Raw genomic sequence first — 19,916 nt, forward strand, 5'->3', positions numbered from 1 at the left:
CCAGGCAGATTTCTAGGGCTGACTGAGAGCTTTTTAGTGCCGCCCATTTAAGAAAACATGGAGACTATTTCTATGACCCAGGATTTCTAGAACGGGATTTATCTAGAAGGCCTGATTTCTGCCCTTATCACGGCATGAACTGGAAACCAGGTAAGGGTAGCTTGTGCCCCATCCCAGGGCTCTGGACGTGATGGCAGGAGGGTCGGAAGTTCAAAGTCACTTTTGGCCAAAAAGGTCTAGCCTGGGCTATATGAAACACCATATTAAAAAAATTCCATTTTAGAATTTGTTTTCTAGAATAAAAGTAACCAATTTTTCCACTTCAAGTCTTCTATTTCTATAGCATTCAGCAAATTAATACAATTTTTTTAAAAAAGAAACAAAAATGGGATTCTCTTAAATATCTGAGGTTTTCAACTGATGCCACCTAAAATGATTTACTGAGACACAGAGGACAAGGGGGCGGGGTTTTGGCTCTATTCACGGTCAGACACAGACACGCTCTGGCTCTACCCACGGTTGGACACGCTCTGGCTCTACCCATGGTCAGACACGCTCTGGCTCTACCCACGGTCGGACACGCTCTGGCTCTACCCACGGTCAGACACAGACATGCTCTGGCTCTACCCACCATCAGACATGCTCTTCAGCACATACAGGAAACACATGAGCAGGCTCTTGATCTCGGACTGGTCCAGTTTGTCACAGCGAACCACGGGATTTCCCAGCGTGCCGCTCGGCTGGTGCTGAAAGGGAATGCAGGTGAGCTTTCTACTCCACAATGCACACACATCTCCCTTCAGAGAAAACTGAAGACTACAGACTGCAGAGACCTGGTTACCGCAGGCAGAGTTCACAAAGGAACGTCTCACGCAGGTGTAACACACACTGCTGCCACCTCCGGCTCTGACTAAGGGATAAGCAGGAAGGCACAAACCTTTCTTTCACACCTGAGGAACAGTTTTCATTATGCCAAGGGGAAAAAAACTTCTGAAATGCCAAGTAAAATCTCATGCAGAAAAACCAAACGCATGTACAGGAGGATCCATTCTGGGAGGGAGGACTCCAAGGCACCACACAGCCCTCATCTCAGGTCAGCGTGGTGAGCCTGAGCAGTGGCTACAAACCAGCCGTGAAGCCGGCAACTGAGGCCTGTCATTCAGGGCACAGCATGGGTGTGCTGTGGGAGCGGACGGAGAAACACGTGACAGACACACAAAAGGACACACAGGAACACACGGCACAGCAATACCAACCACGCTAAGTGGTGAGGCCGCTCCTCAGTCAGCTGACTGATACAGCAACATCAGAAAGCTTGGGGCTGAGGAGGAGCTCAGTTTTACCACTAGGAAGCAGCAGGATCGGGTTCACAATGAAACAGCTCAGTAAGACTCTTAGATCGTGGTGAAAGACACAGAAGACTAAAAACAACCCTTCAGGTTGTATTTCCAATTTAAATCAAGAACTTTTTCTTTTTTGCCAAGTGAAAAAAATCATAGAAAAAAGTGTTGGTGGTTAATTTATATATATATATATATATATATATATATATATATATATGTCCTATATACACATATATATCAGGTTCAACTAGTAAGATGTAAATCATTCTCATTTAAGGAAGAAATGCAGCTGTCACGAGTGGTAAAAGCACCCTGAGCTGAGCCAGGAGCCGACAAGGAACTCAGTACTTCTTGCAGGGAGAAGACAGGTGTAGCATGCCAAGCTTCCTCTGGCACAGGCGGAACTGTTAGGAGGGAAAAGTCCATGGTGACCCGGTGCTTCCTGGCTGACTGGCAGCTCTCCTCCTCTCCCGCACTGGGCACGACACAAGCGGAATGCCTCCGGAGCAGCTGGTCCCTCTACACACGAAGGCATGTCGGGGTCAAGGGAAAAAGTTCAACACATCATGACAGACCCAGACTGACAACACACATGTGCCTAAAGAAAACCGTGGCAATGCCGTTCACAGAAGACCTGGTGCTGAGGCTGAGAAAGGATGTTATGGAAGCGAGAAGCACATCCCTAAATGCCTGTTTATTGGCAGAAAACTTTCTTATAACTTGAAGTCACTTAGAGACACAGAGCCCCAAGAATACCAACCTACCAGGTTCCCAGTTAATATCTAACCTTTATCTTCTCCTACAAGGTTCGAGGGAGGCTGTGGTTGAGTAATGTGCACAGGAAGGTTTGGTAGAGCGAAGGAAGTGTGTGTTAGGAACGGGTACAGTGTAACCAGAATGGTTCGACCACGGCTCAGCACTGGTAAGATTAACCCAGACATTATGCCAGAATCGTTTGCTCCTGCCTGCTTTATTGTAAACACTGCCTGATGGGTGTGAGGCTCTGGAAACAGGAACCACAGTTTCAGGGCCTCCAGGGATGCAGAGCTCCCCAGCAGGGCGCTTGCCTGACGCTTGCCTGACACGCAGAGAGCTCTGGTTTCAGGTTACCAGCAGCACACTAAAATGGTAACAACCAGGACACAATGAATTCAAGGTCTGAGCCACGGCCTTAGCCAAAACTCATCATCTACTGTGTGCTGAGTAAGGTGTGCAAAAACAACAACCCCAAAGGTCGTGTGGGATAAACAGCAGGATGCAAGGCGAATTATCCTGGTCACACCCATTACAGAAGCAACACCACGTCAAGGGAGAGAGATCACCTTATCCAGGGAATTGCTCTTTTCGGGGTTCCTTTCCGGAAGGCTGTTCCCGGAGTCTGTGCTGATGAGAGAACCTCTTGAGTCGGCGTTCCTCACACTGTTGATGTTGGGGGTCGAGGCTGTGTATGGAGACGCTGAGGGGACATGAAAGGGAGACCCAACTTTGGTTAGATGGCACAAAATAAAGAGAAGTACTCGATTTCAAGAGGAACCGTTTTCGCGGCTAGTATTCTTCTACAAGGGCATGACTTGAGAGTTGTAGTCAATTATTTTAACTTCTTAAAAAATTACTTTAATTTTATGTGTGTGTTTGTCTGCATAGATGCATGTGTACCATGAGTGTCAAGTGCCTGTGGAGCCAGAAGTCCTGGGATTGGAGTTACAGATGGCTGTGAGCAGACCTAGGTCCTCTGCGAGACCCGCAAGTCCTCTTAACCACGGAGCACTTCTCGGGTCTGTCAATGACATCACCTTTGAGAACCGGGGGTGGGGGTGGGGGGGGGAGGAGACTGAGAGCAGAACAGTCTTCTACTGCGATTTCACTTACTGGGAGCTACTATGGTTTGCTCAGACTAAAGTAGCATACATAATTTCAGAATGGGATTCAAAAAGAAAAAAAGGATAAATCCAACCAAAACATCTTGATCAAAAAGTAAACTATGTCATAAACCTACAGTGTGCAACCTGTAAGCCGAGCTGCCTCAGGGAAGTCTCAGGAAGTGCAAGGGATAGTAAGGACCCACAATGACACTGGCCAGACACTGCATTTCAAGAGGACCCTGCTACGCGCCCTCTGCTGACATCACTCCTCCCGCAGCTGGCATTTAGTACTTTGCTATGGTAAAAGTGGATTTGGTTCTGGGAATGCAATGAAGAAGGAAAGAGACCAGATCGGTCACAAGTCCCTTCCATAACTGCACCCTGCACGCGCAGCAGGTCAGGTCCATTGCTGCATGCGAGCCGTGATAAGGAGACCCGAGGCTCCTTACTCCCCTCCCAAGGAATCTCAAACCCTAACACTGAATTCTGAATTGAACACCATGAATTCTGAAGAGAGAATCAGACGAGCCAATCCCCTCATTGTGGCTTGATCACTTCCACTAAGGCTGCAAGGATTCCTTGTGGTCCTGTCAAGTACTGGCCAGAGAAGACAGAGAATTGAGACTTCCGGACACACTGCTAGGTGTAGACTCATCTCCTTGGCACCAAGAGTGCATTATAAAGAATGGAGACCACAGTACAGCTAAGCCAGCATGAACAACGGCAACCACTCTGCACACTGCATTAGCTTCTCATCCCTGATGATAAGCTTAGTGATAAGGCCACAGAGACCAAGGGAGCTAAAAGACCAGAAGAGGGAGTAACCAAGTCATGGAGGAGCCCAGATGTAAAGCCATTCCTGCTCGAGCTAAGCTACTGCTGGGACCACTCCGGCAAACCCTCCAAAGGTCACTTCCCTGCTCACACTGTGGCTTAGTGTCTGTACAGAGCAGGGCAGGAACACGAAACGTCCCCAACAGTTGATGTTTGTGGGACATTTATCATGGATGTCCCTCTCCATTTAATACGTATCAGCTTTTAATCCATAAATCTTTATATATAATATAATAATATATACATAGTTATATATAGAAAGGGGGATATAATCACAAAGATTATCCATAAAAACAAACGAGCTTCGGGACTGGGATTGGCAGCGTAGGACAGACTCAGACACAGGCACGGGCTTTCTGATGTCACAGTCTACTCCCATGGCATCGTCTTCTCCGTAATGATGCGTTAACATGAGAGAAGGTGAGAGCCCTGACTCAGGAGGCATGATCCAGTCCTGTGAGTTCAGTGGGTGAGAGCCCGTCTTTTCCCGCCCCATGAATTTGTAGTGTTAACGGGTGGCATAACCACTAGCCACATCAGGATGCTTCACTTATGCAGGTGTGGTCAGCAGAGGGGACCCAGAGGGAGAACCAGGCTGTGGACCCCTATGAAAACCCTTTGGTTAGATCTGTGCGTGCATGCATATGTACATCACCGCTCGCATCATCAGTCTCTGTATCAAGCTGCAGCTTCATTAGTCAGACTATAAATAGGTGCATTTTCTCACAGACAGACTTCTCTGCTGGAGGAGTCTTGATTTATGCCATCTGTTTTCCTCCCCATGAGGCTGTTTTACATATGAAGGAGGAAAAAGGTACAGGACTGAAGATTTCTGAAAACTGATTTTTAGGATCAAATCCCAGCCACGAACTACCTCCTTCGGAAATATGAATAAGACGGTCACACTTCACCTAGGCTGCCAGCATTACTGCTGAATCTTCCTCTCACCCCCATTGCTGCAGACAGCCCGCTTCTAAAAGATGTAAAAGCCAATCAACAGAAGAAGCTTTGAACAAAAGGCAAGACAGCAGTGATGTCGGTGTGAGCCTGGTTAGGATCCACAAGCATCCTGATTACAGAGAGACTTAGGTGGTGAAACGCCACGATCAGGGGAATGCCCAAAATCCGAGTCCTGATTTATCATTAGCGACTTGTGAGAATAAAGACAGTTTGAGTAACAAAGGACGAGACCGTAAGAGCGAGGGACATTACCAATGCCGGAGATGGCACCCAGGAGGTCTTTGTGCAGGCTGTGGTCAAGGGTATTTCCCTTCTGTGGCGTCATGAGTGGATTCCCGGCTGGCACAGCAAGGGGCTCATCCTTCACAATCTGCCAAAGGGAAGAGAAGAAACTCTTAGAGGTGGCCGAACGAGCCTCGTGGACTGATCTTCAAGCGTGCAGGGAAGACACACAACAGCTGGACATGCTCAGCATTTCAAGTGGTGGGTGGATGCACACGGCATACAAGAGAGGAGGGGGCAGAGGGATCAGGGAAGGAGAGCCCAGAGGAGGCCAGGGATACTATGGTGAGGCGGCAGAGAAAGCTGGCTCCTGGCTCTTCTCTGGCCCAGACGGCTCTTCCATCTCGCCCTGGCTACACTCCCACTTCCTGCCTTTCTGGACTCACTGAGACCTTTCTTCCTGCAGAGGGAAGGCTTCCCTTCTACTCCTGACTGCAGTAATAGGTTCTCCTGTCCTTGTACGTAACAGGCATCAGCTACAGTCTCTGGATGCTCTGATGGGAGCTCACTGTCAGGGGAGAAACTGTACTAATTTTAAAGATATCAAGAAAGAAGGTGGATTTCGTTTTCCCCAGGATTAGATAGGGACGGGGAGATCACGTGCTATCCTGACTTGCTCTGCTCAGAGAAGCAATTGGAGTCGGAGGACACACATGTGGGAGTTAAACCAGAGGCATGTCAGATCAGTGAGAGAGGCTGGGGAGGAAAAAAGTTTACACTGATGGAAACAGAAAGGTGAGCGCTACCTACCTGGATGCTCTTAGGATAAAATCGGAGGGTGAACAGTGCACTGGACAACAGAGATGGCTCGGGTTAAGAGCACTGGTTGGTTTTCTGGAGGTCCTGGTTTGGTTCCCATCACCCATGTGGTGGCTCACAGCCTAACTCTATCTAGTTCCAGAGGTTCCAACACCCTCCCCTTTGGCTTCCGTGGGCACAGCACACACGTAGATGAAGGCAAAACACCCATACACATAAAAACAAATAAACAAATACCAACCAAACAACCAACCCGGAAACTCCCCAAGGGTGTGCCATAACAACAAAGTAGTGAGATTAACAATGGAGCTGGCACATGGTCAAGATTATCAGGGCAAAGGTTCCAGTGATGTCTGTTAACGTCATTAGTAGACCGCCACTGAGCCAGGAAAAGAGCCCTTGGAGAAGGAAGAATATATTTTGCTTTATGAGGTTTTGATAAATTTTAATAATAAGAAACAGACTGAGGAGATAGATGGCTTTGGGTAAAGTGTTTCCCTACCAAGCACAAGCACCTGAGTTCAGATCTCTAACAAACATGCAAGAGCTGGCGTGGTGGAGCGTGCTTACGACCCAGGCTGGGGGAGGGGAGCGGATTTCACAAACTCTCCAGACAGTCACTAGATCAGTAAGTGAGGGGCAGGTTCAGTGAGAGACCCTATTGTTTCCCCAAAACTGTGGAGAGTAACTGAGGAAGATGATGACCTCCGTCCTCTATAGGTGTGCACACACACATATCTGTGCACATGTGCACACATACACACGCCATATACACATGCATGCATCTGTGCACATTCCACATGCATCTGTGCATGCACACACATTACACACACATCTGTGCATGCACACACACAGGCATCTGTGCACATTCCACATGGATCTGTGCATGCACACACATTACACACATCTGTGCATGCACACACACAGGAATCTGTGCACATGCCTCACACCTCTGTGCACGCACACACATACACACTGGGAAACTTGCTTTTCATTACAAGTTAATAAGGGGAAATCCTTATTTGCAATTGAGTTATGACAAGAAACTGGATGTTCATGCTTTAAAATGTCAAATACTAGGACGAGTCTAAGAATCTTTCTTTTATGAGACAGCTGTTTGCCTGCGTGCCCCATGTTCCTCCTCCTGTCATCGCCGTCCTAAAGTCTAATGAAGACAGAGAGGGGCTCCAAGAGGTGGCTTTACAGCATGGGCACGGGGTGGGGTCAGACCTGAGGCCTACATGGGCAATAAGGAACAAAGGTTAGCGCCGCACCCCACACCGTCCTTTTGTTCTTTGACCCCCATTTCCTGTTTTGAGACATGGCAGCCGAGGTTAGCCTTAATCTTGTGATCCTCCTGTTATGTCCTGAGTGCTGGACAGCAGGCATGGGCCACCATGCTCATTTAGTTGAGCAGATGGGATTAGGTTATTAATAGAGCCAGCGTTGAATATTGACTGATTCCCTCTTAGTCAGAATGTAATTCCCCAGGACTGGTTGGACACCTCGGGGATTAAGAGCCCTGGCCACTCTTCTAGAGGACCCAGGTTGGGTTCCCAGCAGCACGTGACAGTTCATAACCGCCTCTCACTCTGGTTCCAGGGGAGCTGATGCGCTCTTTGGGCTTCCACAGACACTGCATGCACACTGCATACATACGTGTGGGCAATGTACATCACACATATGTGTGGGCAACACACACACACACAGATGGCACCCTGGGTGGGCCCTCAATTCAGCCTCTAGTGTCGTTAAAAGAAAAGGAAAGGGGGTGGGCTCACAAAGACAGAACGCCACGTGGGGACAGAGGCAAAGGGGAAAGAAAGTCAGCAGCCACTGCCAGCCAGGCGGGAAGTGAGGAACCACCTCTCCCTGCAGCCTCCTGCTCCACTGCTCAGAGTCTGCAGCGTGCAGGCACGGCAGCCCGGAAGCCCGGTGCGCATGGAGAGGCGTTGGCCCCAGCTCTGCTTACGTACATTGCCCGGGTTCGCAGGGAAGGGCGACACGTCCCTCACGTTGATCCGCTGCACATTTTCGATGAGCAGCCCGAACAGAGGCAGGTAGAGACTGGCTATCCTTGCCTGGTGACTCTGAAAAGGAGGGGTACAGTGAGTGTGGTCCCCGGCTCTGAGCAACAGATGCAGACCAGTTACACCGGCTGCGGCTTTGATTTGGAGTTTTCCTGTAGGCAAAATGCCGCCAACAGGATTTATCTAACTGCTTACGGGAACTTAGACCACTGGAAATAAAGGACATCATTTACCCTCACACACGTCCCTCCCCTGGGAAGCACTGGAAATAAAGGGCATTTACCCATGCACACGTCCCTCCCCTGGGAAACACTCACCCTTGAAGCGTATCTGTCATCAAAGGAATGCTTTATCAGCAGGTTCTTGAGCATGCTGACCGCAATAACGCGGACCTCCCGGAACTCCTGGAGGGCAGTGCCCACCTCCCTGAGCAACAATCCCACCAAGAAGTGGTTTCTGCAGAATTCATCCGTTAAGGAGTAGTCGAGCTGGAGATCTGGAAAAAAGAGGCAGAAGGCACTTAGGTTCAGGAGGGTCCAGGGGTGCCTGAGCCACATAAGAATGTCACCCCGCTGTCGTGTGGCTACGGGTGACGAGACGGCCTCATGCAGCAAGACGGGTGATTCCGCAAGGCCACCCTACTCTTAAACACCACAGATGCCAACAGGAAAACCAAAATGAAATACAAACGGCCGCCCTGAGTTCTGAGTGTGAGACTGGTTTTAGTACCAAATTTTAGAATATACAATATACTTCTACTAAAAATATGTTTGTGACAGTGTTCTAAAAATGAAGCTATCGTTCGAACAGAATGGCAGAAGATGGATGTTTTAAGCAAACCCACATCATTAAAGCATTAATACGTATGTTTTTAAATGCTATTTACTTCCTGAGTAAATCAATTCCCTGTCATCCATACCCCAACAAACCAATATATGTTAAATGACACGACAGCACCTGACCCGCCCACTCTGCTTTCATTAGACAAAGACACTATTTCTGCCGTTTTCTCTAAAGTATCCCTTTCAAATTAAACTGAAATCACACAAAGCACCAAAAACCACCCCAGTAACTCATGGAGCAAGCAACATGGTAAGGCTGAGGGCTCATCTGGAAGAGGGAGGGACAGACAGGAACCTTACTGAGAGCCACTAAAAGCAGTCACACTCATCCCCAAACTGCAGGAAGCACAGAGGGGGATCATCCAAGAAAGTCCTGCAGACCCTCCTTGACTTTCAAAGCCTTTCTGACGGTTCCTTGTGAGTATCCCCAATACATGGAGGATGGAGCACGCACAGCGGCAGGGAGGAAGGCTGTCTGTCTCTCAAGAACGACCATATTCAACTGCCTACCAAATACAGTCTCTGCGGACTGTACTCTAAGGCTGGGCTCCCCTAGATCTCTATGCCTGGCTTAGAGTCAGTGCGTGACAAGTAGGTGCACAGTGCTCAATCCCTTCAGACTCAGAGGGTCCAGAGCCGTTCGTGAGGACTCAGCATGCAAACACAGAAAGCTCACAAGAAAGCCCCGTGCGTGACACTCCCGATGCCTCCACAGACAAGGGCTGTGCGAGTGGTGGGCTGTGACTGGGGGCAAAGCGGGGCTTTGCTTGTTCTGCTTCTTAAGACAGCATGAAAGACAATCTAGACATACCCACGGAGCAGGGAATCTCAGGGTGTGACAGCAGTGTCTTAGCTCCATGGAAAACAAATCGAAGACCTGACCAGAGCGCAGAGATGCCTGAACAAAGCGTATGAAGCAGCTGAGCGACCACTTGCATTCCTTTAATTTTAACTAAAGGAAAATGCAAGGGCAAGCGTCCGCCCCACACCTACCTACAGGAGTGTCACTTGACTCCACAGCTGATGGAAGAAAAGCTCATTCACAAGAGGGAAAAACAAGCGCCGTAAATAAGACAGAGTCTGCTAAGTAGAAGAACTTTAAGATGAAAAAAAAGTCATGATGTCTGCGTCCAATAAACCCAGACAAGCTTCTGACCTGCCCTCCTCTGTATGGTTGTCTTTAGGCTTACTGAAAAGCCAGTTCCTACGTAAGATTTTTATAAGGGATGGTGCAAATGAAAATTTTGTATACACACATACAAACGTGCACACCAAAACACTCATCCATTAATGAAGTCAAATTATGGGATAACATTTGGACCAACACTTTTCTTCTAACAAATGATACAGCTCACTTTGTGAGACGAAGAACCCTGTAGAGTCAGACAGCTTACCTTGGTATCTCTGAATCCTGCCTTTTCCAAACGGCATCGGCAAGTTCAAAGGAATATAGTGTTCATGGTTGCACACGACGCGGAGAAACTCAAACTTGTACTCAAAGAGAGTCTGCAGGAAGAAATGCTTAGACATGAAAACCTCGCTGGATACTGTATACTGGATTCTAATAAGAATTAGAGGGGGCTGGAGAGATGGCTCAGCGGTTAAGAGCATTGCCTGCTCTTCCAAAGGTCCTGAGTTCAATTCCCAGCAACCACATGGTGGCTCACAACCATCTGTAATGAGGTCTGGCGCCCTCCTCTGGCCTTCAGGCATACACACAGACAGAATATTGTATACATAATAAATAAATAAATATATTTTTAAAAAAAGAATTAGAAGCAAAGTACAGAAGCATTTAGTGCTAGCTCCGTGGCCCATGGGGACCAGATGCTTGTTTCACTATAGCTGTTAGCATGGTTGCAGGGATTTGTGTGAAAACCAAGAACACACTTCATTAAATAATGCCTTCAGCATACTTTAAGGCATTGCTAATTTACGCTCCTCATGTATAAAAAAGGATTTCAAATAGCTTACAATTACACAGATTCAATACAATTTAGAAAAAAAAAAAAAACAGTAAGCTGGAGGTAACAAAGCTAATTCTGTCAGAAAGGCCACATGGTTAAGTCTTTGGTCCACACCGCACAGTTAGATCATCCTGGGTGCTGAAGAACAAACACCATCAGGAGAGCCTGCCTTATTCAGGGCTACTTGACCCCTAATACATTTATGGACACAAGTAAGTTCCAGCATATCCAAGAGGGGGTGACGTGCGCCTCTAGGGGGACAAAGGAAAATTCCCATGAGAACGGAGAGGAACAGGCAGGGTCCCACATGTGAATGGGCCAGCCAGAATCAGGGAACAGTGCCCGAGGGCCACGCTACCTTCGGGTCTCCAGGAGCAAAGCAGCTGATGTAGTTGTTGATCTGCTTGAAGACGAAGCCCCTGTCCATGAAGGTGAAGCATCTCTGTGGGTCAACAAGCCAACAGCCATTAGCTGAGCCCCACAAGGGCCTAATATTAGCTGAGACTCATGATTTGCAGAACCTTGGCTTCTGGATTCTCAAATCATTCTCTGTTCCTAAGTTTACGCTTTGATATAAACAAACACCCTCTTCTTGTCAGAGGGTTTCCATTGTCACTCTTCTGGGTAGCTATTCAGAAAGCCCACCACAGCGGGTGCCCTCTTTCTCTGGAGGTGCCTCCCTTGGTGCCCTTCCCTCTGGAGGTGCCCCCCTTGGTGCCCTTCCCTCTGGAGGTCCCCACCTTGGTGCCTGTTCCTCTGGAGGTCCCCACCTTGGTGCCTGTCCCCCTGGAAGTCCCCACCTTGGTGCCCTCTCCCTTAGGAGGTCCCCACCTTGATGAACACAGCTAGGCTATGATTGGCATTCTTAGATGCCTCCGGGTTATCTCGAAACTTCTGTGTGATGTGTGGCATCAGCATGTTCACCACGGTCTCCACCGCATGATGGTAGGAGGCTGGAAACCTCTGGTTTCGTAGTAACTGGAAGAGATCCAGAACAAACGATGCTTTAAGAGGTAACACTTAGGGGTGGAGTTACCTCAGCTCTAAGGCCATTTAAAAAAAAAATAGAGTTCTAATCTAACTTGTCTGGAACTGAACAAAGTGTGTTAATCTCTTCCTAATGCAGTCTGGAAAGTCTGCTGAAGACACTATTTTATCAACACTTTTGGGAGCGGAAATCTCACCAGCAAAAAATTTAACTTAATTTTAAAAAAATCAAGCTATAGTATAGTATTTGAATCTGTATAAAGTTCTCAGATGTGTCAAATATTTGGAACTGCTTTGGCACGACAAAGAGAACCTGGATAATTTATCTAAGTGAGGATAGAAATTCTGATCTAAGCTTCGGCAGAAGGGGCAGGAGCCTGTATTTCCTCTGGGCATTCGGAAGCTAGGGCCTCTCATTTCCCAGACACTATTATATTCTTTATTCAAAATTTAAAACACAAGTGTATGTGCACACATACATCCTATAGCATGCGCGTGCGGGTCAGAGAAGAGCTCTTAGGAGTTTCTCTGTACTCCTACCATCTGGGTTCCAGGGACTGAACTCAGGTCATCAGGCTCGGTGGTGAACATCTTTGCCCACTGAGACGTCTTGCTGGCCCTTCTCAGAGACAGCACGGGCTAGGCTTAAGCTCCAAGTATTCAAAACACACACACGCACATTCACACACAGATACACACATGTGAACACACATACAAACACACATGCACACACACCACACACATACACACGTGCGCACACATGCACACACGCACCACAAACATGCGCATACACGCGCACACACACACATTGGTGCCTGCGCACGGCCAGTTTAAAGGGCACGGCCATCTTCTACTTGCAAGCCACTTCCCATAATGATCTTCCTTCTCATTAACGAGAACCAAAAAAACGACCAGCTATTTAGCAAGCAGCTGCTTTATCATGACACATATTCTCCATGGCTTACCCGCCTTTCAGTCCTCATATGACCCTATGACCTTAGTCTCCATGTTACAGACAGTAAGAGAGGGTAGGTAAAAGCAGGCTTAGTCACACAACCCAAATGATTCCTATCCAGATGTCCCAGGAGTCCCAAGTCTTCTGCCAGATGAGACTACTGCTTCTTCCCTGACTCCATAATGGAACTACTTACAGACAAAGCAAAGGAGGGAGCTCAGCTAAAGCCTCCGTTAACCCACCATGGATTTAATCCCAACAGCCAAGAGAAGGGAGCGCCCCAGTTTACAAACAAGGAGGCCAATGCCGAACAGCTCACAGGTCCTAATTAGTCTTTAACAGCCTTTTCTAGACACATACAAACCCAGTGGGGTAGGATCAAGTTAGAGGAATACCAATTTAACCAAGTCTCAAAAACCTGCTTTGAAAAGTTAAGAGTTTTGTTCCCAGTGAATAGCCAATCACCTCATGTCCTGGGTTGACAACACCAATAGGCGATCAGCTTCCAGCACTCAAGCAAACAACTCACTGTCAGGCAAAACTGCTTACTGCCTAAGAGGCCTAATACTGGGAAAACGGAATCCCAAGATACGCCGCGGGCCTTCGGAGCCAGGCTGGCTTAATAGTTACAAACCCAGAAAAAAATGGATAAAAGACCTCTGTCGTGGACAGGCAACCCATTAACCAATATTATATTATCACTATCATACATATATGGACTATGGCAGTAACCAATTATTATCACTATCATACATACATGGACTACGGCAGCACACACTAGTACTAGGGATGAAGTGTATCTGCAAGTGTGTAGGTAATATAGGGAGAAAGAGCCATGTTACAGAACATTGTAGGAAAACAACCGACCAGTCCTAGAATCCAGGAAAATCTTTGTGGACAAATACCACAGTATTGCTGTTGTTTTTTTTTTTTTTCCCCCATACACACTGCACTGAAAACAAAGAGAAGAGACAGAGAAAAACAAAACAAAACAAAACAAAACCCCCAAAGAACCCTACCCACAAACCAGAGAAGCACATTAGCTAAATGTGGTACTTGGCCCTTACTGACATTCTGACTCAGTCAAACCAACTGTAAAATGACATTTTAGGGACACCTGGGGAAAAGCTGAATATAGTGAGGTGTTAGCTGATGATGGAGACATAACTGCTAGCTTTATCTCAGAGTCATGTAGTGCTGGTGCCCTTTAAAAAGCCTTCCCCGCCAGAGAGGACCCAGCGAGGATGAGGGTCGGTGCAGGAAGCAAGAACGGCAGAAATGTTGTTACCAGTTCAAGCTGAACTGAGGGTAGGTAACATAGAAGTCATTAGGCCACCTTCTCCACTCTGTGTTTCTTAGACGAATCTCTGCCATGGGTTTTCATTTTTAAAAGTACGGGTGAATGATGGGCAATTTACACATCAACCCATCAGTAACGCTGTTACCAGTCACCCTATAACGGTCACTGGGACCTCTGAAGGCTGTGGGAAATCCTCACGGCGGCAGCCAACAGCTACAGCAAGGAAATTCCATTTTGACAATAAAACAAACGAAGGCCTTTTTATGTGGTAAGACACACATTTGTAGGCAGTAAACGTAATAAAGACCTCGGTAATTAAATGTTTTTATGGAGTTCACTATAAACCGAACTGAAAGGGAAAATAAAATCTAGGCTAACAGGCCAATGTGTAGAGTGGGAATATACGAGAAGACCTCCAAGGCGAGAGCCCACGACACAGACTTCCCAGTCAAGCAGTACCCTATTCCTTAGCCACGGCCTGGCATAAGGTTTTGCTGTGAGACAATGCTTTCGTACCCTGTAAAGATGTGTCACTCGTATTGGTTTAATAAAATGAGGATTGGCCTGCAGTCAGGCAGGAAGTACGGGTGGGCATCCAGACTAGGAGAATTCTGGGAAGAGGAAAGGACAGACAGTCACCAGCAAGAAGCAGAGGAAGCAAGGTCAGAATGCCTCGCTGGGAGAAGGTAGCAAGCTGCATGGCTAAACATACATAAGAATTATGGTTTAAGTTGTATGAGGTAGTTAATAATAAGCCTGAACAATAGGCCAAAAAGTTTATAATTAATATAAGCCTCTGTGTGTTTCTTTGGGACTGAATGGCTGTGGGACCGGGCGGGAGAGAAACTTTCAGCTACAAGGTTCCACGTCACCACGCCTGTAGTGTCCCCTCTGGCCCGGGCACTGCCACCTGAGGCCCTAATGGATGCTGCCTGTAAGGGTTTCCCTGTCCAGTACCTGTAACCGCAGGACCAGGACCCTCTAGTCCATATACTGTGTACTCTGTCCAAGCCCTGCTGCAAACGTGGAGTCTAGGTGCGTCTGTGAGTGGGAACTCCATGAAGACCCAGCCCTGGCCCCAGCCTTGCTGTCACATCCGTGGACACTGCTGTTAAAGCTAGGGTTTTGAAGTGTCACGTCCCCTGGAACTGGAATTACAGCTGGGAGCCACCATGTGGTTGCCAGGAACTGAGCAGTGTCCCTCTGTGAGAGCAGTAAGTGCTCTTAGCCAGCCCCAGGTTTCACGCCCAAGTTAGGCTTGAACTCTGACTTTCCCAGGACTTGGGATTACAGGCATGAACCACTCTACCCAGTTAAGTTCAGACTGTCCAAGTGCACAGGTCGGCACGTTCTGACAGATGAACAGGGTTGTGTAACCACCATGATCAGGGAGCCAGCCCTCTTCTCCCAGACCCATTCCTTCACGCCCAGGTCCCAACAATGGTCAGTTTTCTGTCCCTGTAGTAGGTCCTTTCCTAGATTGTCTTAAATACAGATGAACTCATCTGCTACATCAATACTTCTAAGAGTTGTCCTGCTGCAGAATCCTTTCTGTACACCGTGAATATGTAGTACTCTAATTGGTTTAATAAAGAAACTGATTGGCCACAGCTGAACAGGGTAAGGTTAGGTGGGAGAGTCAAACTGGGAATGATGGGAGGAAGAAGGGCAGAGTCAGAAGTCACCAGCAGACAGGGAGAAGCAAGATGGCTGTGCCATACTGAGAAAAGGTATTGAGCCGTGTGGTAAAACATAGATAAGAAATATGGGTTAATTTAAATCTAAGAGTTAGCTAGTAAAAAGCCTGAGCTATTGGCAGAGCATTTATAATTAATACTAAGACTCAGCGTGGTTATTTGGTTATTTGGGCTGGAGGGACGGGAAAACTCCACCAGCATTGCCCATATTTTTGAAAGAATAAGTATTTTGCTTTTTGTTATTATTAAGTGATATTCCATCATGCTGAGTCACCGACAATTAGTTTATCCATTTCCCATTCACTGGGCTCTTGGGTTGTTTCCAGGTCTTGGCTATTGTGAATAAAGCTTTTGTGCACATTCATGCCTGGGTCTTTGTGTGGATGTGTGCTTTCATTACCTGTCAGTAAACGCTGAGGAGGAAATGGCTGCGGTGAATGAAGGTTTCTGTCTTCACGTCTCTTATTCATTCACTACACTATTCATATTGCTGAGTATGACCTGCTGCATAAGACTCATCCCCCTTCCCCTCTAAGTGTGGCATCCTTCAAGGTCCAATACATCTCCATCTCTACCTTTGCCTCATCGTGCTTGGTGTTCTCTCTCTCTCTCTCTCTCTCTCTCTCTCTCTCTCTCTCTCTCTCTCTCACACACACACACACACACATACACACACACAAACACACACACCTTCCTGCACTCTGTTCTAATTGTCCCAACTGAGTATCTCCTTTCTCCCATGACCATGGCGGCTTCGGGGTGGAGGACACGCCCTTCGTCCTTCTTCCATGGCTAACAAACAAACAGCTGCTCCAAAGGTGTGGGGTGGCAGCATGGTGGGAACAGGTCCCACAGACACAGGAGTGTTCAGACTTGCTTTAGGGAAGTCCAAACCATCTATTTATCTTCAGCTGTATGTTTAGTGCACTTTTTAAATACAAATTCTTGCCCTGCATGACGGCTAAGCAGTAGCACTTAGGATACACACACATCTACCTCTGTGGGCTTTCCACTCCCTTCTTAAGGACACCTGTGGGGTGCCAGGTCTTGGGTTGGCACAGCATGGGAGGAAGGAAGTGGGAAGCAAGCGTGAGGGAGTTACAGTTTCTAAACATAAGTGAGAGAGAGAAGTTCCTAAAAACATCGCCCACGAATGCAGAGTCAGAGAACTTCCCAGCAGGCCCTGCTGCCATGGGTTTTACACCTTCCTCAAAAACCTGTTGTAAATTCCAAGCACCTGCCTGCTCTGATGATTCAGGTCACACTCAGTCACACACAATGTCCCCTCTGACGCCTGGGTTGGGCTCAGTCACACACGATGTCCGCTCTGACGCCCGAGTCAGGCTCAGTCACACGCAATGGCCCCTCTGACGCCCGAGTCGGGCTCAGTCACACGCAATGGCCCCTCTGACGCCTGGGTTGGGCTCAGTCACACGCAAAGGCCCCTCTGATGCCCGAGTCGGGCTCAGTCACATGTGATGGCCCCTCTGACGCCTGAGTTGGGTTCAGTCATATGCAATGGCCCCTCTGACGCCCGAGTGGGGCTCAGTCATACGCGATGGACCTCTAATGCCCGAGGTTCAGCGTCAGAAGCTACAGGCCCACCTTCTGAGTAGCTTTCAGATGCCAGTTCCAACTCTTAAGGGAAGGCTTCAAATGTAGTTGACAGAGTGGGGCCTGGAAGGTGGAGCTGTCTCCACCTTCCACCAAGGTCAACATTCAAAGAAAGCAAAATGGTTTATTCCCTTAATTCTTCCAGGCCACTGTGTGTGGGCAGAGCCACCCCTCTGCCACCAGGAATGCACACAGATGGACACTGAAGGACATACACCACGCAGACTCATAAACACACCACACACACACGCACGCGCGTGCACACACAGTGTCCTTAATTTACAGAACCAGTTCTTTTATCATTCATGATTTCCTTCCAAAACTTGGGTCAGATCCTTGAATTTTTATATTTTTAGTCTAAATATCTTGATTTTTTTCTGATATCTTTCTGTTGCAGACTTTGATTTTTCTCATTAGTGACTCATCCTGAAAGTTGGCACCGTCCCCAGATACCCCTCATCCTGTAGGTGACCTGAGCAGTGGGCTGGGTCAGGAGCTGATGTTACTTTCGGGATCTAATATGCAGAGCTGTAGTGGGCACCTTCAGTTGTCCATCTGTGTGCACTCCTGATGGCAGAGGGGTGTGTGTGATATGTATGTGGAGTGTGTGTGTGTGTGTGTGTGTGTGTCTGGTGTGTGTATGCATGACGCACCCACAAAAGCGTGTGTCAAGAGGTCTGGATGGACGGGTCGCCTGTGGGAAGCAGACTGGCCCGTCTAGCACAAGCCAGGCAGGCTAAGATGGAAGATGCGCATCTTTTACAGCGTCAGGAGGGTCCCTAAGTCCCCCTCACTCAGTTCCACCATTGTTCCACATCCTGTTTTGGAGACCAGAGCTCTTACAGGCACAGCAGCACTGAGATTTTTTTTTAGACTTCTAAAAACTACCTTCTAAGAATGGCTTCAGGACTAAGAGACAATTAAGGCAGGGAAAGGCTGCAGCTCCAAAGACAGACACAGCTACCTTAGAGCAGAGCTGTGGGGAGCCTGGCACAAGGCCGGAGAGGGTGGGGCACCTGCTGGTGGCTACTTGTTCCAGCGTTCATGGCTCCACGAAGTCACATGCTCTATAAGACCATTCCACTACTAAGTGGCCCCCAAGCCATATGTATGTGGCCCACCTAAATGCCTTCATTTTTAATACACTGAAGGGTTGTTTGCTGAGCAAAACAGACAGATACACTCAAAACAGAATTAAGTTACCATGTCCTCCGAAGTGGTCATATTTATTTAGGGTTAAAATATAGAAATTATCCCACAGCTTTTTTGTACTTTGAACTACATTCCCGAATCTATATGTTGAAGATGAGTTTTTTCCTAAGTGCTGGCTCGTGCACCCCGCCCCCACTTCCCCGTGCAGGCCTGTGTGTGCCATAACATGAACGTGGAGGTCAAGGGACCACGTCAGGCATGGGCTCTCGCCTCCCACCTTGTCTGAGACAAAGTCTCACTACAGTAGTGCTGGGATTATAGAAGTGTGCTAACACGTCCGGCTCTCCAGTCCGCATGCTTAGGTTGTAACACACGAAAATCCCGGTGGGAGATTATATTCTGAGACTGGGTCTTTAGAGAAGAGACAATGGTAAAGTGATGTCACCAGGGTGGGCATAACCCAATGTGACAGGTGTCACCACAGGGACATTAACTTTTGCAGGAGAAGCAACTGTCCATAAGCAGAGTAGAGACCTCAGAGAGGCCAACCCCATGGAAACTTGGGGGAGAACTTCCACCCTCCCTCTTAACTCTGAGGAAATAAATACCTATTTTCTAATCCAGTGGTACTCTACAGTGGCAACAACGGAAAACCGCAGGCTAGAATCCTGTGGCACTTACGACACTAGAAAACAATAAAACCAAACTGGTGTGCGTGAGAGCACACATTTGGCTGCATACTGCTCGAGTCTTCCTTGGCGGGGTCGTTTGGCACAAACTTAGAGGGTTCACATCTCTGTGCAAGGCAAGCACCCTCCCCCCTCCATCTGGCATCTCCCTGTGCACTAAATATCAAAATCTTTAAGTTGGATTGAAAAGGGAAAAAACAAACAAACGGAGAAAGGACCAAGGCCTGCTCAACAGGTGAAGTACAGCTGCCGGCTCTGCTGCGCCAACCTTCTGTTCAAGCAAAATGGCGGCCCTTGCCTAGGCTTCCTCTGAGGAACTGGAGCCCTTGCATGAAAGGCCAAGGTCTCGAGCCTCTGATGTCCCCTCTCAGGGCCTTTCTCTCCGACCATGAGATTGCAGCACATGCATCCGCAGTGCCCATGCAGCCCCACCACATGCAGCCCTGCAACCCGAAGCTTGCACAAGTTTCTCCCGCTCTCCATCAGCCTCAGCTGCAACAGGGCCACAGTTCACTGTCGCGGGGATGACTCCCAGCTCCTGTCCCAGAAGCAGCTCTCCCGGCCACCAAACAGGGACACTGTCAGGGTAAGTCCTACAGTTCACTGTCGCGGGGATGACCCCCAGCTCCTGTCCCAGCAGCAG

General features: G+C 48.1%; 1 protein-coding gene across 16 annotated transcripts in view; it reads right to left on the minus strand.

Moving 5' to 3' along the window:
* Positions 1 to 19,916, minus strand: part of Dock9 (dedicator of cytokinesis 9) — a 250,768-nt gene that overhangs the window by 53,163 nt on the left and 177,689 nt on the right. For all 16 annotated transcript variants that reach the window (XM_026783249.1, XM_026783247.1, XM_026783251.1 and 13 more), the window contains exons 28-35: positions 11,711 to 11,857; positions 11,238 to 11,321; positions 10,307 to 10,418; positions 8,388 to 8,566; positions 8,017 to 8,130; positions 5,252 to 5,369; positions 2,666 to 2,799; positions 632 to 746 (exon numbers count right to left, since the gene is read on the minus strand). In XM_026783249.1, coding sequence (XP_026639050.1) covers positions 632 to 746; positions 2,666 to 2,799; positions 5,252 to 5,369; positions 8,017 to 8,130; positions 8,388 to 8,566; positions 10,307 to 10,418; positions 11,238 to 11,321; positions 11,711 to 11,857 — 1,003 coding nt within the window. The remainder of the gene's footprint in view (positions 1 to 631; positions 747 to 2,665; positions 2,800 to 5,251; positions 5,370 to 8,016; positions 8,131 to 8,387; positions 8,567 to 10,306; positions 10,419 to 11,237; positions 11,322 to 11,710; positions 11,858 to 19,916) is intronic.

This window comes from Microtus ochrogaster, chromosome 17 (genome assembly GCF_000317375.1).
Source record: "Microtus ochrogaster isolate Prairie Vole_2 chromosome 17, MicOch1.0, whole genome shotgun sequence".
In the NCBI taxonomy this organism is placed as follows: Eukaryota; Metazoa; Chordata; class Mammalia; order Rodentia; family Cricetidae; genus Microtus; species Microtus ochrogaster.